Consider the following 23938-nt stretch of genomic DNA (forward strand, 5'->3'; position numbering starts at 1 on the left):
GCTGTCCAGCTATGGCTGGCTTGGGGCAATCCAGCTAGACACTGTACCTGGGCTGACGGACAGCATGGGCCAGGTGCTCATGCATCTTAGCCCTTCAGTTTCAGAGCTCAGTAAAGAGTCACGGAGAGTTGTCTGATGTACTTGGCCATCTCAGCCCACCTGAGAACTAACACAAACCTCTGCCATGTTGCGCACTCTGAGTCACTGATTGTTAGCTCTTCCTTTTCTTGTTACTTCTTTGCAAAAGGAAAGCATATATATATATATATATATATATATATATATATATATATATATATATATATGTTGGGTATTGTGTCTCATGCTTCTCAGGAAGAGCCTTATAAGTTAGAGTTCTATAGAGAGAATACTATAGAGAGAATGTTCTAGGCCAGCCATAGCAAGAACCCATGTCAGAAAGGAAGGAAGGGGAGGGAAGGGAAGACCCACAGGTCTACCAGAGAACTAATCATCATTAACATGTATGTATATTTCAGTACCTTCAGCCACCACGTCAGGTAGACAGGAGTATGGGGCAACAGTGCAGAGCCGAGCTCTGGTCAGGGACTGTGCCATTCTGCCTCTTTGGCTCCCCTCATGATTCTACCCAGAATCATTATGAGAGTTGACGTTCACTGGGTCCATTACCAGCCATCTCCACCTTGGGCAGATTCAGCGGCCCCTGATTTGTGAGCTAGCACATTTCTGTTGTCCAGGCAACCTACTCCATGCCATCTTCTTTGCGGCACCCCAAGCCAAGTAATGGAGTTGAGAACCAAGAAAACAGGTGCAGCTTCGTAACACTGTGTAAACACACGGAAAGAGCCTGGGAACTGGACAACGGATGGAGGCGTGGGAGTCTGAGATTGGGGTGCCAGAAGGTCTGGGTTCTGGTGAGGGCTTGATTCCTGGCTGCAGATGGCTGTTGCCTTCTAGTCCTCATCCCTCTGTGTCCTTCTGTGGCTTTTCTTAAAGAGGAATCTACCTCCCTCTCCCTCTCCCCCCCCTCTTTCCTCTCTCCCTTTCTCTCTCTTTTCTCTCCCTCTCCCCTCCCTCCCTCTCCCCCTCCCCCTCCCTCTCTCTCCCTCTTTCTCTCCCCCTCCCTCCCTCTCCCTCTCTCTCCCCCTTCCTCCCTCCCTCCCTCCCTCCCTTCCTCCCTCCATTCCCCTCACCCGCCCCCTTCAGTTCTTGAAAATACCGCCCTCAGTAACCTCACTGGAAACTCAGTCAACTCCCAAAGGCCATTTCCAAATAATATCACACGAAGGGTCAGAGCTTCACCTCATGAATTTTAAGGGAACACAAACATTTGGTCCCCATCGCTGGGGAGAGAATGTCTGAACCAGGAAAGCAGGCAGTTGAGAGGCTGGGGATATGAGGTAGGCACTGTTTCTCCTCCCATTTTCTATCTCTACTCTACCCACAAGCAGCTGCTTTCTTTTCCATGTTAGACGCACTCGACGCTGAAAAGCACCACGTGAAGGAAGAGTCCCTGAGCGCCGATTTCTCTCTTTCCCCTTAGACTTTCTTCAAGTTTCACTTGCTGCTAACTTATGAATGTTTTCCCACGTCGATAAATATTTTCCTAAAACTATGTTTTCAGTCTCGTGAGAAGCCTGAAATTTCTCATAAAGCATAATTTATTTAACAAACTTCCTCTTGTTGAAAATGCATGGTGTTCGTAACTTTTGCTTGCTAAAAACAAGATTGCAGGGCCAGTGAGAGGGCCGGGTGGGTGATGGTGCTTGCTTCGAGGTCTCACCACCTGAGTTCCATCCCTGGGACCCACTGGTGACTCCTGTAAATTGTTCTCTGATTTCAATACGCACGCTTGCAGGCCTTCCAGAGCGGACACAGTACATAAACAAACACAGAAAGGCATGTAATTTTAAATTACAAAGTTACAACAAATGTCTTAGAATAACATTTAAGTGTTTTGCTCATCTATTTCCACCCCCCCAAGATAAATTCGTAGAAACAGAATTCATGGGGAAAATAATGCAAATAGTTTGCTGTTTTCTTTTGAGACGGTCACCTGAAGGCCCAGCTGGCCTTGGATTTAGTATATAGGTAAGCATTGCCTTAAACCCTTGACTCTCCTGCCTCCATTTCTGAAGTGTTGGGGTCACAGGGTTACAATGCCCAGCATTTTGTGTTCAGTTTGTGGTACCGAGAATTGCACTCAGAATGCATAGCAGGCAGAAGCCCTGCCAGTAAGCTGTGTTGAGAACCTGGAATGTATTTTGAAAGCATTTAGTACGTACTTCCTGCTCAACTCCAGACGAACTGTTCCAATATTCAAGTCTACCAACCAGAGTCGTGCCTTCCTCACTGAGGTTTAGCGGTCTGCCCTTCCCTCATCCAAACCTCATCAGAGAAATCACAGGGAACATCGAGGTGGGAAGAAGCAGAACCCCAACCGTGTTTCTTGTCCCTGTATTTTCTACTTCAGACACACATTTCCTGTGGTCTCTTTGAGTTAGGTCTCTTGGGTCTCAGAGAGAGAGAGAAAGAGAGAGAGAGAGAGAGAGAGAGAGAGAGAGAGAGAGAGAGAGAGAGAGAGAGGGAGGGAGAACGAACTTACTACAGACATGTCCAGTGAAGTTGATTGCTTCTTTGCCCTTCAGTGACTTTGGGTCAGAAATTATAAACAGAGAGAAATGCAAACGTAGGCTTTTAAAGACAGCCCTGATTGTCCTTGCACATTTGAGACAGCATCCTCTCACAAAAACATTAAACAGCTGGCAAGCAAACTTCCTGGATTGGCAGGGACTTGTCTCAGGAGCTTTGCAGACATTACATGCTTTTTTTTTTTTAAATCCTTTGTTCCAAACATTTAACTATCTTACCTGCATCCAGGGAAAGGGGTCCAGAGAGTGGGCTGTCATCTGCGTAGTCAACTCTTCTTTTGTCCCCCTCATTAAAAAAATTTTTGAGATTATAATTATAACATTTCCCCTTCCCTTTCATCTCTCCAAACCATCCCTGCTCTTTTTCAAACATATAGCCCCTATTTTCACTAATTGTCATTGGTGTCTATATGTAGATGTAGGTCATCTCTTCTTACAGGAAGCAATAACAGCTGACTCTTAGTGGCTGCCTCCTGTACAATAGCTGTATAGACATCCAATGCCTCTCTACTTCTTTTATCCTTGCTAGTAGCCTTTTGTTATGGACAGCAGCGGTAGTCTCATTATCAGCTCTTATATAGATGGAGAAACGAAGGCACGAGAAGCTAAGTAAGTCATGGCCAGGGCAGACCAGACCTCAGAAGACAGCCCAGCTCTAGAGATCACATCTTAGAGCGCTGTACCACAGCTCCTGCCTCTCTCTCTCCAGCGCCAGCTGAGACATCCCACCAAAGGCTTGATATGATGAACTGGTCCTGGTAGCGCAGACCTCTAATCCTAGCCCTTAAGAGGCAAAGGCAGGAGAAACACAGGTTCAAGGCTACATAGTGAGACCTGTAACAGCAGCAGCAGCAGCAGCAGCAGCAGCAGCAACAACAACAACAAAACCCTTGGTTGTCATTAGCGGCCCAGTAAGCAGGCAGTGTCCAGGCCCTTCCTCATCTGCTGCAGAGGCTCCTAGATAAGTGACCATACCTTTGTTCACATCTTTCCTGCCTGCCTGTTGCTGTCCTTTTGTTTGTGTGTTTATCCCGTTTTATGAGCTTATTAAGGCCTGAAGCCTCTGTCTGGATGCGGTTTTGGGTTCTCTCGCCTGCATCTAAGAGCTTATGTCATCACTGTGGCTCAGGCTGGCTGGTCCCTTTCTCTGCCTCTCGGGCCCAGGTTTCAAGCTAACAATGATTACTTTATATTTCATCCGCAGTCATAGTTCATTATGACTGTGACCACAACAGGTGTGACATTCAGGAAGCAGTCTATAAAGTTGATTTAGTAAACGCATTCCTCTGTCCATGAAAGGTGTATTATTCACTTAGACACAGGGGAGACTTTCCCTTCGGAGCCTCGGGGGAGGCGGGGGCAGAGGGCATCACCTAGTTGGCATGTGGGCACGAAGGTTCTCCATGAAGCTTCTTGTTCGTTTGTTTTCCTTTCCTCCAAGGCACACAACACGGCCTCTCACAGGACTGTTGGCGTTCAGAGGAAAAGTGAGGAGACTCAAGTGGCAGCGATGAGGCCCAGTGGAATCGTAGTGTCTTTCACTGGGTTTCAGCTGCCCATGCAGAGAGAGCTGCACCTCTCAGATGCTCCTGTCCTGAATGCTCACTTCACCCTGTGGGGGAGGAAGTCTGGGTCAAGACGTGGGTGAGAAACTCTTCAAAGAAAAGCTGCCAGTCAACTTGAACAAGAGGGTCATCTCTCCCATGTGCACGGTTAGTGGTATCGGGAGAAGCAGATATGACTGAAGAGGTAAAAGATGGGCTATGGCCTCAGCTTAGACTAAGAGCCTTTGTAATCTGGCAAATGTGGTGGTGATTTCATGCAAGGTTCTTAATCTTCCTGGAATGGCCCTCGGTTTGTACTCCTGCCTTTCTTAGGTGTGTATGCATGTATACACACGTGTTGTATATACATATTTATATTCAGATGCATAAATGTAATCACAACACTTTGCCCTCCCCCTCTCTCATCAGTTCTGGGGCTCAAAGCCAGGGGCCTGTACATACTAGGCAAGCACGCTGCCACTAAGCTATGTTCTCAGCCCCTGCCTTTTCCCTCCTCCTCTCTTCTCTGCCCTCCCGTCTCACCCAAACTGTCTTCCAAAGAAAACGATGTCCTTCCCATGCCTGTATCCCCTACAGTGTTGTCAATGCTCATTTAATCCTGTTTAAATGCAAGCACATCTATGCGCACCCATTTTATATGGGTTTATGTTTTTCTTACAAAGATGGGGTCATGCTTGTCTGGCTTTCTAGACTTTGCTTTTCTTACCCAGTAGTCTTTGCAGAAATCCCTTTAAGTCGGCGTGAGCAGCTGTGATGCAGTCTTTCTTGGAGCTTCGTGTTATTCCGTGGTTTGAGCAAGGCCACAGTTGTCCCCACTGATCAACATTCACGTTTTATTTCCAGGCTTTTTCCCACCAACAGTCAAGCTGTGATAAATGTCTCTGTAGGCCCAAGTGATTTCTGTTTCATTTTTCTAGGCTAGATTCTCAGGAGTGGGATAATAGATCAAAGTGTACAGACATTTTTAATTACTTATTTTTGGTAATCACATGTAGTGAATGCATGTGATCATAGTCACTATTACCCCTCTTATTTCTCGCTTCCTTGTGCTGGCTCCCTTCTTCTCAACTACTGTCTTTCCTATCCACATTCACATGTGTGCATGTGTGTGTATGTATGCATATGTGTGTACACGTGTGTGTACATGTGTGTGTCTATGTATGCATATGTGTGTACACGTGTGTGCACGTGTGTGTACAATCCTGTGTGTATGTATATGTGTGTGCATGTGTGTGTCCGTGTGTGTGTCTGCATGTGTGTTCATGTCTGTATGTGTGTGTGTAGTTCTTGTGAAATAGCCACATCACTGTGTGTTGGTGGTAGCCACAGCGATGCTGTGTCCAGGAGACAGTGTTTCACAGTACCTCGCCGCCCTCTGATTCTCCATGACGTTCCCCAAGCCCTGAAGGGTATGATGTCAATGGCTTGCTACAGCTGAGCGTTTGCATCTCACTTGTTCTCATCGCTGTGTCCAGTTGTGAGACGGCACCAACATTTGCTCTATGCACAGAAGCTCCTCTGTCCTGGGCCAAGGGCAGCACTAGGCTGGGCGTGAACATGTAGGAGGCAGCTCGGCTACTGGCTTCTGCCTCAGGCCCCTTATTTCTCTTTGCACATATGTGTTTAGTGGATATTACCTGGTTTCTTTTTAGTCTTTTTGTTTGTTTGTTTTTGTGTTTCAAGACAGGGTTTCTCTGGGTCATCCTGGCTGTCCTGAAACTCACTCTGAAGACGAGCCTGGCCTTGAACTCACAGAGATCCACCTGCTTCTGTCTCCCAAATGCTGGCATTAAAGGCATGCACCACCACCACCCTGCATGTTTTCAATCTTTTTAGAAGTGAAATATTATTAACTGAAGTCTTGTTGGTACTCTTCTTACACTATTTGAATTAATGTATCTTTTCTAAACAGGTAAATTCTATAACAGTATTTTGCCCATGACTTATATTCATTACTTGACGTATGGTAGGTAGCAGCTTCTACTTTTGAATAATCACGACTTCACTTCCTTCTCTTACTTCCCTCTCTCACCTAATCCTCGGAGTCAGCTTACTCCACTTCCCAGAATCAGTCATCTCCCCAGTGTTAGCTTCCTCACCCCACCTTCCTCTCAAGTGGCCCAGGAGGGGGCAGCTCCCTTTCCTCTGCACAGACCTACCTATCAGGTCATGCTAAGTTTGCTGGTCCTGCTAGACTGCGTGCTTCTGGAGGCAGAGCCGGAATCCTAGACGCCTCGAATAAACCAAGCACCAAACATAGTGCCTTTCTTGCCACGCACAGCGTAGCTGACAGATGACACTTGCGTGTTTTTATGTTCTTCATATCACTTAAGTGGTTGACTTAGTGCTTCTAAAAACAAATGGAATATGAAAGGCCAGGCGCATCCACTACTCCCGAGTGAGATGGCAACAGTGCGAGGCTGAGACATAATAAGTATTTTACAAATAAAAAGGGCATTCAGCGGGCATGGTGGTACACATGCCTTTAATCCCAGCACTTGGGGAGGCAGAGGCACGTGGGATCTCTGTGAGTTCGAGGCCAGCCTGGTCTACAAAGCAATTCCAGGACAGCTAAGGCTCCACAGAGAAACCCTGTCTTGATAGATAGATAGACAGATAGATAGATAGATAGATAGATAGATAGATAGATAGATAGATAGATAAAGCAAGCATTCATTTCCTTCACCATGGACTCTGAATCACTGTGGGGGGTGCAGCAGTGAGTGAGAGGCCCTGGATTCAGTCCCCAGCATTGAGAAGGGGGGAGGGGGAGGAAGGAAGAAGCAAAGATACAAAGTAGAGAATATTGATGGTAGAAGAAACTTACTTACTAGTGATGCTCACGACACTCATTGCCTCCTCCCCCAGGGCACCACTGTTGCCCAGAAGCCTCCTTTGCTGTTTATTTTCCCACCAGAAATCTCTGTGCTAGGAAAAACTACCCCTAAGACAGTCTGGTTAACACCGAGGTGCATTTGCTGTGTTACTGGATCTTCTTGCTTAGTTTCCTCTTTGGTGTACCACAATGGTTAGCGAGGAGAAAGGCATTTAAGAATAAGGTATTTGAAGAGAAAGGTTTGCGTAAAAAGTCTGTTGCTTCTCTCATAGAACCAGTCAGCTTGAAATCTATTGGAATAAAACTACTTAAAGAGGATTATCTTGAAATCTAGTATGTGTTCATGTTTCTGTTGTATGTATTGTCTGGAAGGCGGTAGTAAATTTACATTTGCCTTGAAGTAAACTTAAAGTTAGCTTAAATTGGCATGTGGTCCCTGGAAAAATAATAGGTGCTCAATAAATAGATGTTGGAGAAAAGGCAAATAAAGCTGACAATCTTATTTATAGCTTTGTCGATTTATGGATTTATGGCTGCTTTAAAACACTCACACCCAACATTCTCCAGCTAATGGCTTTTTTTTTAAAAAGCAAAGGGTAATCCTTAAAAAGGGCAGTTGGCAGAGACTAGAGTTGCTTAAGGGCAGAACCAGAAACTTGTCCTTGGGCTTCGTTCCCTCTTTGAAATGTAGGGTCCAAGGCAGCTTTCTAGTGGCAGGGTAATGCCAGTATATTTTGAGCACCGACTCATGCAATTTTCTTTTTAATCTTTAGTGTTTTGGAGCCAATTTAGGTAAATGTGGGGAAAATGACTCTGAAGGTAGAATTTCTCCCAAACTTTGGGCCAATAATAAGCACGCCAAGGAAGGCACAAAGCCTGATGTGGACAGCAATTCTAAGACCCCCCCCCCCAAATCAGTAAGTCATATGGCACCATTCAAGGCACCTGACAGATTAAAGCCGAGCATCAAGCTCACTTACAGAACCTGCTAAGCAGTGTATCTGTTCTTTAGCAATACATTAAAATAAAAGTATTATGTAATCTTCCTTTTGGCCAGCATTCCATTCTCTTAACATCTGGAAAACTGGGCAGAAGAGGAAGTCTAATTAGGCTTTGGCAACCAAAGATCAGCGAAACTGTTAAGGTATGAGATAGAGCAGACGAGACATTAAAAATAATAGTTCACACACACACACACACACACACACACCAGATCTGTAGCATTCAAATTAAGAGAAAACAGACAGCCCCGATTTCTTTTAAATGCTTAATCCTGATGGAAGGCTGTCTTGTTGGTGGTCCTCATGAGGATCCTGTGGCTCCTCCACCCCGCTGGAGAAAGAACTACGCCAATGGGTTGGGCCAGGTGGCTCAATCAAAGACATGGGCCAGAGGGGGAGAGAAGGCATCTCGGCAGCATCTAATTCACACAGCATTTGATGCCGCCACTATGAATACAAATCTTCGGCAGAGGCAACCTTCCAAGCCCTTCTCCTTCCGGTGTGGTGGTGCTCATTCTCCCAGACCAGAGACTTACTTCAGATAAAATAAGACCGCTAACCCAGCCCACGGCTCAGCCCTACACATTTCAGAACTGTGAGTTTAGACCCCATCAAACTGATTTCTTTTATAACCCAGGGCTCTCCAAGGCTGAGTCACGCGCCTTCCCTGAGACACCCTAGGTCCAAGGAAAGTTGTGTCTCCCTGGAATTCTCCGTGAAGCTTCTAATTTACATTTAGCCCGGAACAGGTAAGCTCTAGTTAGAGTTACTGTTGCTGTGATGAAACACCGTGGCCAAAAGCAAGTCGGGAAGGAAAGGGTTTATTTGGCTCACACTTCCACATCAGGGTCCATCACTGAAGGAAGTCAGGGCAGGAACTCAAACAGGGCAGGAACCTGGAGACAGGAGCTGATGCAGGGGCCACAAGGAGTGATCTGTATTTATCCCAAGAAGACAAACTCAATATGGTCAAATTCCAGGGACCTAGCCTTGGTCACAAGCTCTCATGTCCATTCAGGATTGGTGGATGTACCTGCTGGTGCCAGACAGGTTCTGGGAGAACAACCACGGGCAAAGCATGTTTTCCCCCTCAAAGACCTCATGAGTTTAGAAAGAGAAGCACTGCTCCCAGCAGCGGTTGCATAAGAGTTTAGTGTCGGGATCACTCAACAGTGAGCACTTGAAAGGAGAGCTATGGCTTTGATAGAGGCCCATCCCACTCCCTGTTTCTTTCAGAGAAATGTTTCTGCAATTAGGTAATGTGAGTGTCCTAGCCTGTGAACAGGGGATGCTTGCAAATGTGAAGTGACAGTCGATTACTTCCAATGTTTTTCACAGACATCTTGCTTCTTTTACAAATTGTAATTTAGTTGGGCGTGGTGGTGCACACCTTTAATCCCAGCACTCGGGAGGCAGAGGCAGGCGGATCGTTGTGAGTTCGAGGCCAGTCTGGTCTACAAAGTGAGTCCAGGACAGCCAAGGATACACAGAGAAACCCTGTCTCGAAAAACCAAAAAAAAAAAAAAAAAAGAATTATTTAATTTATTATTTATGTGATGAGTGTGTGTGTGTGTGTGTGTGTGTGTGTGTGTAAGAGAGAGAGAGACAGACAGACGGACAGACAGAGGAGGAGGGGGCAGCATGAGTGTGTCACAGTGCATGCATGTGGAGGTCAGCATTCAATTGTTCACTTCTAGCGTGGGTTCTAAGGACTGAACTCACACCATCAGAACAGCAAGTACTTCCACCCACTGAGCCATCCCAACATCCTGCATTTTTCTTCCGAAACCCTGTCTTTGCTGCAGAAACAATTTTTCCCCACTAAAGAAAGTAGACCAAGTCAAATGTCACTCAATAAACCAGTGATAAGAGCTCTCACGATGGCAAGAATTTTCACACACCTTTCCTATTGGAAGAGTTGGGCAGAAGAAGAAGAAGAAGAAGAAGAAGAAGAAGAAGAAGAAGAAGAAGAAGAAGAAGAAGAAGAAGAAGAAGAAGAACTAACTGTGGGCCACATGGATATAACATAAGTGTTATATGCATGACAGAACGCTTAAGACAACAATTTATTTGGGCTCACAGTTCAGAGGTGTCAGTCCTTGGCCAGCGTTGTGGAGGAAAGTAAAGTAAACCAAGGTAGAAAAGACCAATTATTAAATACTTATTTATTGATTTATTTAGTGGTTTACTTAAAAGTGCTGCTTGTACTGCAGAATTGCCAACCATAACTTTACTAGCTACCGGCAACGGGAAGACCTGGAGAAACATCTGAAACAACGGACCATTGCCCTTGACAACCCTCTGGCCACCGCGCATGCTCCTCTAAGGTCTCACTCGCTTGCCCACCACTCCTTGTGGTTTTAGAGTATAAAATGAGACTACAGATCGGACCTGGGACGGAAGCCTTTGGTCTGCTGGTGACATCTCCTCTCTTACACTCTTACTGATGCTTATCCAGAAGGATCCTCGAAACAAAAGCAGCTCACCCCAGGACAGCCTGGAAACAGCCTGGACCAGGGCCAAGATACACCTTACAAAGGCATGCCTTTCATGGCCCATCCTCCAAGTTGCCCCACCTTCCCCAGATCTCACTTCCTCCATTCAAGTTCTGGACCGATCAAGGGATTATACATGGACAAGGACAGAGTCCTCACAGTGCAATCAGTTCTAGAAACACACCCTCTCAGACCCACCCCGAGCAGTTCTTTCCTAATCTCTAGGTCTCTCGCAGCACAATCGACTTAATCTTGACAGTCCTCCCCCGTATCACAGGTCCTGCTATCTGTCCTATGCATTTTGAATTCTGGGTACCTTCTGGTTGCTCACCAAAGAGGGATGCTCCACTAGACTCTCCGTCTTCATGAGCAGTGTTAACTCTCACTTTGTCTTCTGTGGTCTGCAACAAAGCACACACCTCAGAAGGACCCAGGGGTGAGAATTCATTCCCAGTTGGCATACTGAGGAAGTGACCCCTTGAGGAAGCTGAAGGCGAAATAGGACGTGGGGTGGTAGGATGTGAGCCAAACTATGGCTTGAGCACTCGGGGAGGCAGAGGCAGGCCGATCTCTGTGAGTTTGAGTCCAAGACAGCCAAGGCTACACAGAGGATCCCTGTCTTGGAAAAAACAAAAACAAACAAACAAAACCAGAGAAGGCAAAGTATGGCGTGCTATGAAGTCCCAGCTCTACTTGATCCCCAGATGAACAGCTCAGAGGCAGAAATTCCGCCTCAGCCTCTCCCATCTGGAGGCTTCCTAGGTAGTTGTCCACACCGACTCGCTCATACTTTGTTTTAGCTCCTAGCAGGAAATCGTTTGCTAAGGGCCTGGGGAAATTAAAGTTCCCAGACATGTTGGGCAGTTTTCTGTCTAGGCAAAATGGATCTAAACATTCAAGGGCAGGCTCAAGGTGGGTTACAGGTGCAGTTGCCAACTAGAAACACACGGAAGCCTAACAAGGGCGCGGGGAACTCACAAAGAGCGCCAAGGAGATCTGTGGAGCCGGGGAAGCCTTGCGTGAGTGTGTAGAGAGCAGACGAAGTCCTAAGTGATTGATGCGTTGTTGCTTGAGTGAGGCCATGTCAAGGGCTGGTGATGCCTCAGCACCACGGGCTTGGCAAAGCTGTCCTCTGGTTCAAGCGTGAATGGTGACGGTGTGTAAAGACAATAGCCGTCTCTCCCTAGACATCCGTGCCTTGACGACTGCTCCTCTACAGAGACTGCGACCACTGAGGGTCGCTAAACCCTCCTCCTTGTTCCCTGGTCTGTACTAGCCCTGCTCTCTTGTTTAACTATATGCCTCCTTATTTATCCCTTATTTATCCCTGCCCCCCCCTCCCGCCAGCTACCCGCCCCCCTCCCATTCAACTGTACATAATAAATGTGATGAGCTTCCACAGTGCTGTCATTTCTCCGCCAGAGAGTCCAGTCCATCTGATTGCAGCTTTTCTGCCTGTCAGTGCTGTCTGTCTTTTCTTCATCCCCTCACTGCCCCAGCGAGACCAACCCCTGCAGCCATGCAGGGACACAGCAGAGACCTGTGCTTTGACAAGCTTGTTTGTAATGCCAGCGATCAGCCATGGGCACCTCTGGTTGACATCTGGAGAATTACTTGCAACAAGAAAGAAGTTGAGCAGAAGCGTATTAAAATATTGTACGGTGCAGACCACGGTGCCATTCATTTTTGTGGTTCTGAGCTCTGGTTAATTTTAATGAACTCAGTATAACAGATTAGATACCAAGAAGTCAGGTTTTTATTTCTGTTTCTTTCACTCATTAGTTGTGTGTCCACTGACAGTACAATTCAGTAAACATGTTTGGGTCACCCATGATCTTGAGCTACAGAGAGACACATCTGCCTTCCGTTTATAGCAGTGGTTCTCAACTTTCCTGATGCTTTGACCCTTTAATACAGTTCCTCATGCGGTGACCATAAACATATTTTCATTGCTACTTCATAGTTGTAACTTTGCTACTGTTATGAATCATAATGCAAATATCTGTGTTTTCTGATGGTCTTAGGTGACCCCTGTGAAAGGTTGTTGTACCCCCAAAGGAGTCTCAACCTACAAGTTGAGAAGCGATGATTTACAGGCAAGAAATGGATGAGGTGCCAAAATATAAGTGTAACAGAGGAAGAGGAGCAGAAATGGATAAAAGAAAAGGAAGTTTGGGTGAGTGGGGATTAGGGGACATGTTGGGAAGGTGGCAGATGGGTTGCACAAAATGGAGCAGGGCTCTAGGGTAGCCTGACTGAAGAGGGACAAGAAAGTATGAAAGGACCAAACTGGGCAGTGAGACCAGAGCTGTCACACAGGGTCATCTGGAAAACAAACCTGGAAAAGAAATTTGGGGCCAGATGTTTGGGTCTTGAATGTCTACACAGGATGTTTCTACAGAATGTTTTCGATATTGAATCATCACTACGAGTTCCCGAGAAGGGAAATATATGGCCAGAGTCACTTCATTCTATGATGTAGTAGATTTCTGACAGATGTGAGTGGGGCTCTCTAAAAAGGTTTTATTTATTTATTTTTATTAAATAATGGGATATCTAATTTCTTTACCGTAGAAATGAAGATGACTAACTAGGGTTGCTACTAAATTTTAAGTTTAGGACTTAGGACTTATTTCTAATGAGAAAAACAGCAACTGTTTTGAATCTAGAGATGGCAGGGGAAATGGAATGTGGCTAAAATGCAAGGAGCTCGTTTGGCACTTCAAAACAATCCAACAATCAAGAAATAAAATATAAAATAAGATTCTCATGACGTCTAATGAGAATTAGGCCAAAAAGTGGCCCTTTCCCCCCCCTTTTGCTTTTCGTAGATGGGGTTTTCATTGGTTAGCCCTTGCTGGCTTGGAACTTTCTACATAGACCAGGCTGGCCCCCAAACGCACAAAAATCTCTCCGCTTCTGCCTCGCCCATTTTGAGATTAAAGGTGTGCACCGCCCATTTTGAGATTAAAGGTGTGCACCACCATGCTCAGTGTTTTTCTATAAAGAACTTTACATTGCAAGTCAAAGATGAAAACCCACAGAACATTCTAGAGCAGAAAAAAAAATGCAGGCAATACATTTAAGAAATGATAGAGGCCGTTTCAGGATTTGAGGGTGGTCAGGAAAATTGGAGGCAGCTGCTGTTGCAATGACATCTCATTAGAAGCAAGAGGACAGCACATCTCAAAGGTCAATTTGTAGAGGTGGAATTGGCTTATACATAGTCAATGCTCAATATCTATTGAGAAATGTGGGTGCACAGGAATCCTAGGATACGCAGGAGAATAAGCAAGCAAGCAAACAAACAAAAAAAGTGGCCAAAAGAATTACTGGTTGCAAGAAATTGTCTAGATGCCTGTGGAAATCTGGTAGTGTTTCGTAGAAAACTTTTTCTTACTGTCTACAGAATGTCCCGTGTCCACAGACTGTGACTCGAAAAGTGAGGGCAAGCCGTCTTTCTTCATGTGGTGTCGTGTCTCCATCGTAGCATCCTCTGCTCTGTGTATGTGTGTGGTACACATGTGTACAAGTTTGTGTGTGTACGTGTGCGTGTGGTGTGTGTGTGTGTGTGTGTGTGTGTGTGTGTGTGTACATGTGAGCAATCATGTGTTTGTGTGAGAGCACACATGCACCCACATATGTGTGCACACGCATGGAGGCTGAAGGTCAACACTATCTTCCTCAACACCAACCACCTATCTTTAAAGATAGGGTTTTCTTATTGAATCCAGAGCTCACCAATTTAGGAAGACTAGCTGGCCAGCAAGCCCGGGGGAACTTCCTGTCTCTTGTTTTCCTCAGTGCTGGAATTACAAGATCGTATCACCATGGTTGGATTTTTCCACACGGGCTGTTGGGGATCCTAACTCAGGCTCTCCTGTTTGGGTATCAAGCTCTTTATTGACTGAGCCATTTCCTCGGCCCCTTGGGTTCAGTTCTCCTATCACTGTGCTTGGGCCAGGCATAGGCTCTCAACCAATGGGAAGCTGTTAGGCCAGCGGATCAGGAACCGGCTTGGAGTGAAACTGTATTCACTGCTGTGTTCTGCGTCATACAGCAATGGTGCAGGATGCCCAAACACAGGGTGAATAGGGCTCCCACCAAACTTCAGAACTCTAAGTCCTATGCTTCAGAATAGTTCTCTGACCTTCCTCAGACCTTTAGGCATTAAGATATTTACAGCTATGTCACTATGTCTCCTCCTCGCAACTTGAGAGAGGCAAACTATCACAGATTTTAACTGCAGGTAGTTACATTTGTGACTCTTGGGTTAAAAGTAGTGGACTTAGCCAGGTCAGTTGGCACATGCCTATCTATGACCTCAGCTCTAAGGAAACCATGTTGCTGTGAGTTCAAGACCATCTCCAAAGTTCCATCTCCAAAAGGGGGGGACACTCTCCCTCTCTGATGCGTCTCTTCTTACTGCTTCTGCCAACCTGCTCCATAGGTGGTTGTTGTTTGTTTTTTGTTTGTTTGTTTGTTTGTTTGTTTTTCCATTACTGTTGGCTAAAGTCTGAGACAAGACTCACCGCCTCTGTGGTTACTTTCAGATGACAGGCGTCTTCCTTCACTGCCCATTTGATAGCACCAGATTTGTGTGCGTAAAGCGGACAAAGCCCTCCAGCGCCAATCAGGTGAACAGCCCTCCTGCCCTCCCCCAGGTAGAAAGGGGACCAAACAGTCTTTCCCGCTCTCAAACTCAAGTGTGCCTGCTAGAGAACTCCATCTCTGATACATCCTGATCAGGGGAGGGGCACAGGAAAGCGTTTTCTCGACTGGTACCTATAGGATGCTGCCTTCCTCCAGTCTTACAAGTTATCTAAAACTGATTCTTAGGTACTTTTTGGGTCCTTCCATCCCCACGGTTCCCTCACTTGTGGTGTAAGGACACAGGTGGTACTTAGTAGTGTGTCACACAGGACTCTCCCTCACCCTGGGGTCCTGGGGCTATAGAATCTATAAGGCAGATCTTCAGCATCTCTCTCCTAAGGTCTCAGCACTCTGAGAGGCTGCTTTAGGCAGTATCTAAGGTAACGGTTCTCAGGTTCTCCTTTCTGGCCCATTAGGACCCATTATTCATGGGGATCAGCGCTAACTCCAGGAGCCTCCTGGGTAAGTTTATGGCCCCTTAGATTCATTAGGTGTGACAGACCCAAGCACAAATCTCTCCTTGGACCACAATTCTCTGGCTTTCAGATGAGAAAGATCGTTGTAACACCTCCCACCTGGGGTCTATGACATCAAACAGTCCTCTTGAGCAGGACGCTTCTCCTGGGGCCGCAAGTGTTCTCTGCCTGGTGGCCTTGCGCTGGGGTCAGTTTAATGCTCTGAAGACATTTTATTTAGCGTCTCTATAGTGGAAGGTGACTAAACTCCCATCCCGCTCCTTGGTTTTTAGGTGAGTTTGTCCATTTCTTCCATGCGATGCACGAGCTCAGGTAGGTAGATCATTCCAAGATCAAGGTCTGTGCAAGGAGCTGTTTTGCCTCAAAACAGGCGGTGGCTGCCTCATACAACACCTGCCGTGCCCTGTGCTGCATGTGGTGGTGCTCCACGTGCTGCATGCCTGGCCTAAATGTCATGGTATGGTTTGGAGCCACCTACCTAGAGTACCACTGCTGGCTTCATGTGTTTTTCAAAAGAATATTTACATATTTGTATCACTCACGGAAAAAAAAAAAAACCCATGCATATAGACCAGTGGCTCTCAGCCTTCCTAATGCTACAACCCTTTCATACCGTTCCTCATGCTGTGGTAACCCTCGCCCCAACCACAAAATTATTTTGTTGCTACTTCATAACTGTAATTTTGCTACTGTTATGAATTGTCATGTACACATTTGTGTTTTCCGATGGCCTTAAGTGACCCCTGTTGATCCCCAAAGAGGTGACAACCCATAGGTTGCGAATCTCTGATACATATACAACTCATAATACTACACACACACACACACACACACACACACACACACACACACACGTACACACAGCTACTTCTTCTGCCCGGGAAAGAATAGGATTTTGCCAGCTTGTTCCTCTCCTCTTTCTTTGGCAGAGAACATGACAGAAAAGCTGACTGGAACATGCTATTTGCCTTCCAGATTATTTTTGGCGGGTAATCTTGTCTTCACTGGATGGAACATGGCAGCAATGTGAAATTTCCAACTTTGAAAGACTCAAGGTCAGAAACATAGGAGAAAGCCTGAAGTTTCCAGATGGAGTTTGGCTCTGATGAAGGCTTTAAAAATATCAAAAATGACAGAGCTCTGAGTTGAGAGGCATTCCTGGCGTCGCTGATTAGGAACAGCTTTTTGTGGCATCTGTACCCTTCCGCGTCCTTCACGAGTGGCCACTGCCCTCGGCTGAAAATGCAAAGCATTTGAGGCTCCAACCTAATGCCACTTTCCGGCTTTACCTCCCCCCACCCCCACCCCACCCCCGCCTCCCTAAAACCTGCATTGCACAGGACTAGCCACTGTTCCTTCAATGTAACACAGTCTGCCATGCCTTAGCACGTCTCATGGGATGGCTCTCACCAACAGCCTCCTCCTGCCTTCTAACCTAGACATAAAACCCTCTCACCTTTTGAGAGGGCTTTCAAAGCTGCACTCCCCCTTCCCCACACTCCTGTAACATTCAGTTTAAAATGTGCCATCTTATCACACAACCTTGTGGCTCACTGTTCAGTTATCTTGGTCACTCTGTTAGTCCTGGGATGCTAGGGACAAAAGATCACGTTTTCCAATGCTGCCTGGGTCTAACAATGCCTGCCACGCATCTATCTGCTCAGCATCTGAAAGCTCATTGGTGGTGGTGGTTGACGTCGCATAACTTATTTAACCCTATTTTTCCTGATAGCAGTAGCCAGCTTTGCTTGGGCATGTTCCGAGAACGAACGTACAGTTACCTAGAAGGATAGGAAGTTAATCCTAATCAGAGCCAGGGTTTTAACTGTACTCTGTGAGGCTCAAAGTGCCAGGGAAAGGAGAAGAGCTGTGGTTAGTGCAGTACCAAACCTCAGGTGATACAGAGGATGGATCAAGGAGCCAAGACCAGAGGCTCCGGGATGTTAGACTAAGAACAGCCTAAACAAGACCACCCGGGACAATCAATAGTCACTGGTGGCATCTTCTGTTTGTCATCAGCTACATCTCACCCGAGGGAAAGACTGAATTGAGAAAAATATTTAATGTGAGCTCAAACCCATCTTTCAAGTCTGACTGTGAAGAATAGAAACCCTTCCAGGGGGGGCGGCAAGTGTTAGTAAAACACCTGCACCCCTAAATCTACCTGAACCATAATATCAGGGGCACCAATTTCATTACTGCCCATGTTGGTGCTCTTTCTATCTAGGAGTCTAAGTCCCTACTTTGAATCTGGGCAATCACGTGACTACTTTGACCCACCAAGAAAGGCTGAAGTGAATGAAGCTCCGTTGTTACTTCTGGGAGATCACAAAGGGCCACGAGGGTCCCTCCGTTTGAGATCTTTGAGTCCTAAGCTTAGACCCTAGGTTGAAGCAGGCTCTGAACCGAGTACATCTTCCCCCAAATCATAAAAGCCTAATCGCTGATGCTAACTTGGAGATATGACTTCAGGAGATAATTAAGTCCCAGACGTGGACCCCGGCAAGATCCCTCGTCCTCCTGTGCGCATTGTGAAGCCGTGGTGAGAAAATGGCTGTCTGGTACCCAGGAGGAACCTGCTGTGCCTTGATCCTGGATTTCTCAGCCTCCCAGTGCTATAAGAAATACACTTCTGTTGCTCTAGGCCACCCACCCTGTGGCAGTTTGTTGTAACAGCCTGCATGGAGTGTGACAGACCATAAGCGGAACCGAGCTGCCTGAGTTTGTGATGACAATGACCATGACTGCCATGGTCCGGATTTGTGGGTCCAGCAGTTAACTGCTCAGTTAGCATTCTTCACTTGTAGGGAGGAGATGAGCAACCGCCTGTCCAGAGACAGAACGGTTCTGCACACAAAATAACTTAAGAGATGTGGTTGTATATATAAAATAACTGAATAAAGAGCAGACAGTCTTACAAGTATAACCTGTTAGGTTTCTGAATCCACATCACGCCCTCATCCCTACTATTGTATTTTTCTAATTAAGTTTGTTTTTTTTTTTAAATCACAGTACCACAATTAAGTTTCTCACCACAGTACCAAAATCCTCATTGTCTAAATCTTTGTCCCAGCAATCGAGGAGTCAGGAAAGAAAGAAAACGTAAAATGAGATTAAAAGGAAACAAGGCCAGACTGGCACTGGGAAGCCTTTTTCACTCCCAGAGAGCACTGCCCTTGGGATCCTCGAGTTTCTCACTTATTAACTTGGAATGGAGAATTGGCAGGAAAATTCATTACTGTAGTTTGTGTCTGTGGACAGTCAGCAGAGACTTGGGGCCCCGGGCTCAAACAGGCAGTTTTCGAACAGCCGTGGCAGGATGAAACAGAGCGGAGTGTGGCCAATGTGCCAATTTCCACGGCACTTTGCGTTCCAGTTGTTCCAGAGTGCGTCCAGATCGCAGGCAGCTTCGGGGATTTGAGCTGAGAGCCTGGCTGAGAGACTGGCGGGAACAGCTGGGCAGCCCGGCAAGCGGTTGGCTGGTTTCGGAATCCTGGCTTTTCACTGTACAAGACAAAGAAGCTTTTTTTTTTTCTTTTCTTCCTTCCCAATATCTAGGGGGTTTTAACCATCTCTTAAAGGAGGCTCGCTTTTATAATTATAGAAAATGTGTAAGTTTTTACAGAATTCACAGGTCTAAGAAAATGAACTATATTGGAAAGATGAACTTATAAGATGTGGGTGAAATCCACTGAGGTCCTCTGATCATTTGAAGCAGAGGTCTAGATTTTTTTTTAATATGGTCCCATATCTCAAATCTAAACTGAGTCACACTTGAGCTCAAACGCAAGGCACATCTGAACAAAAAAAACCTATGCCATTAACAAGAGCAGGCTTAAGAGAGCAAAGGCCTCTGTTCCTTGACAGCAATAGCATGCATGCACATAGATCATACACACACAAAAAGGAAGATTTTCAAAGTGTTTGACAGCTGGTATAGAACCAGGGCAGGCTTGCCTAGTCCTGCTGGCCCATAATGATGCTCCTGCTAGTCCCTAGAACCGGGGCTTCCCACTGGAATAGGGGCTGTGCAGATAACCCACACTGCAGCTTCAGTTCCAGCACCCTGGAGGCACAGGCTGGTGGATCTCTGCAACTTTGAGAACAGCCTGGTCTACATAGTGGTGACTATTCTGTGAGACCCTGTCTAAAAAAAAAAAAAAAAGTAACTCAAACCCTGCATTAAGGAAATATCATTTAAGTTGTTCTTTTTGCAAGTTATTCATAAAAACGACAACAAAAAAATCATCACTGTGATAGTCTTTTGGGTTTTTGTTTTAGAGACAGGGTTTCTCTGTGTAGCTCTGGCTGTCCTGGACTTGCTTTGTAGACCAGGCTGGCCTCGAACTCACAGAGATCCACCTGCCTCTGCCTCCCCAAGTGCTGGGATTACAGGCATGTGTCACCATGGCCAACATTTTAATAGTCTTTTATTAAGTGAATCTACAGTAAAGTTTTCCATGGATATTACTGTGAGTCAAGCGTGTATGACTTAGCTAAGCACAGGCCAAAAATATCTTTGGGGCTGGAGAGATGGCTCAAAGATGGACACCACTGGCTGTTCTTCCAAAGGACCCAGGTCTCTTCCCAGCATTTATATAGCAGCTCATGTCCGTCTGTGACTTAAGTTCCAGGGGATCTAACACCCTCTTCTGGCCTCTGTGTCACCAGGCATGAACATGCTACACAGCCATAGATGCAAACACCTATACACACATAATTAATTAATAAATAAATAATATATAAGCAAATATATCTATTTCTGAATACATACAGACTTTCACATGCCCTTATTCCCTAAACTGTATGGTACACAATCATTCACAGGCTATTAGGTATTTAAATAATCTGGAGATGTTCTAGTATACAGGAGGTGTGCACAGGTTTGAAGCAAACACTGCACTATTTCATATAAGGAACATGAAGAGCCGCAGATTTGGGGATCCAAGGAGCATCCTAGAACCAGTTGCTGACAGATACTGAGAAACCAGAAGAACCGTAGTTTTGTTTTATGTTTTAATTAGTTAATTAGTGTGCATGGATGTTTTACCTGCATGTATGTCTGTGCACCACATTCATGCAGGCCCAGCGCCCTTAGAAGCCAGAAAGGGACATCAGATCCCTGGACCTGGAGTTATAGATGACTCTGAGGTACCTTGTGGGTGCTGGGAATCGAACCTGGGTCCTCTGCAAGGGTAGCCAGTTCTCTTAACTGCCGAGCCCTAGCTGTAGCTTTAAACAGAGATGGGAATTAGAGGGAAGATGCAATGGTTGTTGTGGTTTTTAAACAGAGCACACATTCACTAATTTCTCATTTTAAAAGGAATTATCTCTTCAGTATTATAACTTGAAAAAAAATTGGGGAAAGCTCTAAGAACACTACAGCTCACAAATAATCAGTGTAAATAGGGCTGAGGAGATTGGCTCACTCAGTATAGCACCTGCTGTGCTAGTGTAAGGCTAGTGCAAGGCTCTGTCTTTTCCCCATGACCCACATAGAAAAGCCAATGTGGAGGTGCCCACTGATAATGATGGCACTGGGAAGGTCAGAGGCAGGTGGATTCTTGGGGCTCACGAACTACAGCACCACCCCGTGATCTATTTTCTTTCTTTCTTTTTTTTTTTTTTTTTTGGTTTTTCGAGACAGGGTCTCTCTGTGTAGCCTTGGCTGTCCTGGACCCGCTTTGTAGACCAGGCTGGGTGATCTATTTTCTTAGTGAACTCTGCCCTAAGCATCCAATGTGAGGGGCCTCTGCTCCCTGCCGAGACTTGGAATGATAAAATGGTCGAAACCATACGCTCCTTTTCCAAGGCTAGCTTGCTTTCCTCATCTTCAGAACCACAGTATTCCCCGGGTGTCCTCAGTGGGGCCCTTTGGGGCTAATAACTGGTTCCAGTAAGTGATGCTGCTGCTGCTGCTGCTTCTCCCGCTGCTTCTCCTGCTGCTGCTGCTGCTGCTGGCGGACGACAGCTGTTGTCAGGTCCCGCTCAAAGCCTGCAACAGATGTTCTTCAAAACTGGGCTTCATCCTCACAACGAATCGGTCGGAGTGCCTTTTATTCCCACTCTTGCGTTCCACTTAATGTTGACGTCACTAAGAAACTGGGTAACATTCGCCCCATTTCACACGACGGAGGCACACGTCCATCCTGATACCTCCTTCGAATCTTGATTCAAATGACCCCTACCGTGAGGCCTCTCCTGGATAACTGTTGTACTAATTACAACTAATTAATCGTGATGGGCACAATTTAAAGAGAGGGGAGATTTCTTTTTCTTTCTTTCTTTCTTTCTTTTTTTTTTTTTTTGCTTCATCTCTCTGAGGGCTCCGCCCATCATGACGATGGTGGCATGGTGACTCGGCTCAAATCATGGCAGGGGAAGCTTATCCTCATCACGGTGGGCCAGGAAGCACGGGCTGGGTGTAACTTCCACAGGCCCCCCCGCATGCATCGTAATCTACTTCCTGGAGACGGGTCCTAACCTCCTAAATGTTACAGAGCCCAGGGAAGAAGCATTCTAATGGGGGGAGGGGCATTGTTCAGATTCAAATCAGAGCACCGGTTGTGACATTTCTGGCTTCTCTGCCTTCCTTCTATCTTCAGCGTTTGTCATTGTCTTCTAATGCTCTTGTGGTTTTCTCAGCTTACTTGGTAGCTATCTCAGTCCCCTTGAAGTGAGTTCCAGGAGGAGAGAGGGCTTCCGTTTTATGTGTTGCATGATTCCAGCATTTGAAACAATCCCAGGCATACAGTGCATCCTTAATAAAGCTTCGGGATGAAGAAGGAACGAGGAAAGCTTGAATTCAAGGCCAGGTGTGCCTTGTTTGGGGGTCTTTGTGTTTCTGCATCACCTTCCTCAGCAAGTCACAGTCAAGGTGAGTAGATAATAGGCTCAAAGAGAAAGGACAATAGCACTGCTTTTTATTTTTTTTTCCAACTTGGCCATTATGCAACTTGTTATGGCTGCAATGTTAGAGAGCTAATGAAAAGAAACAGACAATGCTCACATTTTTTTTTCAAAATACAGTTACTGTCAAGACACCAGACAGATGGTAAGAGCATGTAGGCTTTGGCTGCCATGAAGTCCTGTCTGGAATGCCAGGGAGAAAGAAGACTATGAAGCAAGAGATTTGGGTGCAGAGAGAAGCCACCCATTGTCCACCTAGTGCAGGTGCCACACGATGAATGGAAGCTTTCTGCAGGACTGAGGAGACAGTTGACTTAGTCACTCAGGCTGAGCAAGCAAGGCCAACTGGGGGAGCGTAGGTCTGCAGCCACAGATGTTCTGGCACTGAATTCTGAACACTGCCTTTTCCTTATTCTGAGGGAGCCTGCTGATTCATTTCCCAAGGCACACTCTTGGGAACTGTGGACGGGGATACTGGAGACTGAGCTGGTGGCAAGAAAAGACTCATGAGGTGACATCAGCAGGCGACTGGATCGAGTACTGTGATGCCTTGGTCTATTCGCGTGGCTATATAGTATTCCACGGGCTGGTAACTTGTGATAACAATAATTTTTTCTATAGTTACGGAGACTGGGAAGTCGGTATGGAGGTGGCAGCATTCGGTGAGGGCTTTCTTGTAGTGGCATCTCTTGGTGGAAGGTTGAAAGCAAGAGAGAACTAGGAAGCTCTTGCTTTTATAACAAACTCACCCCAAAGAGTTTTATTCAGCATCGATCTATCCACTAGGCATCCAGTCCCCCTGTAAAGGGTCTACCACTCAACACCGTTGCATTAATGATGATGTTTCCATCACAGGGCGTGGGGTACCTGCCTACTCCACCACTTCCCTTGATCTTGGGCAGGTTACTTAACCTTTCCAAGTCTCTGATTCCTTAGTGATGTTATTGATACTAGTGGTTCCCACTTCATTGTTGGTACCTAATAAACAAGAGCTCAGAATGGCAGTTACACCTAATGACTGGACTTGAGTAGAGGGGCCCTAATAACTGAAGTTCATCATATTCTTCTGTAGCTGATCCCTTCTCCTTACTGGAAAGAGTGATTTTACTTCTTTTTTTTTAAATTTTATTAATTCTTTGAGAATTTCATACATTGTATTTTGATCAACTCGTCCCAGGCCACACCCATTCCATATCCAATTTGTAAAAGTATCCATCCACCTTTTTAGTATACATTTTTTACTTTAATACTTCATTTAAAATTTTTTTTCCGCGTTCAGTTGGTGCCAACTATACATCCTTGGGCGTGTAGCTGTCTAGTGGAGTGTGGTCAACCTACCAGCACACAATGCTGAAGAGGACCCTCAGCTAAGG

The 23938-nt window shown here is 45.9% G+C and overlaps 1 protein-coding gene across 2 annotated transcripts; it reads left to right on the top strand.

The window, feature by feature from the left end:
- Positions 1-1268: 1268 nt before the first annotated feature.
- Positions 1269-22737, top strand: LOC311584799 (uncharacterized protein). Of its 2 annotated transcripts, XM_084759442.1 has the most exons (7): positions 1269-1379; positions 12552-12703; positions 15081-15164; positions 15929-15968; positions 16632-16711; positions 22302-22533; positions 22686-22737. In XM_084759442.1, the coding sequence occupies exons 2-6, from the start codon at positions 12635-12637 to the stop codon at positions 22311-22313; spliced, it is 285 nt and encodes a 94-aa protein (XP_084615568.1). In that variant the 5' UTR covers positions 1269-1379; positions 12552-12634; the 3' UTR covers positions 22314-22533; positions 22686-22737. The 2 variants fall into 2 exon arrangements, 1 of the variants encoding a protein (XP_084615568.1); XR_014775004.1 differs by lacking the exons at positions 1269-1379; positions 12552-12703; positions 15929-15968; positions 22302-22533; positions 22686-22737 and having other exon boundaries at positions 15079-15164; positions 16632-17012.
- Positions 22738-23938: the final 1201 nt, after the last annotated feature.

The sequence above is a fragment of the Acomys minous genome (assembly GCF_964271855.1).
Source record: "Acomys minous genome assembly, chromosome: 15".
Taxonomy (NCBI): Eukaryota; Metazoa; Chordata; class Mammalia; order Rodentia; family Muridae; genus Acomys; species Acomys minous.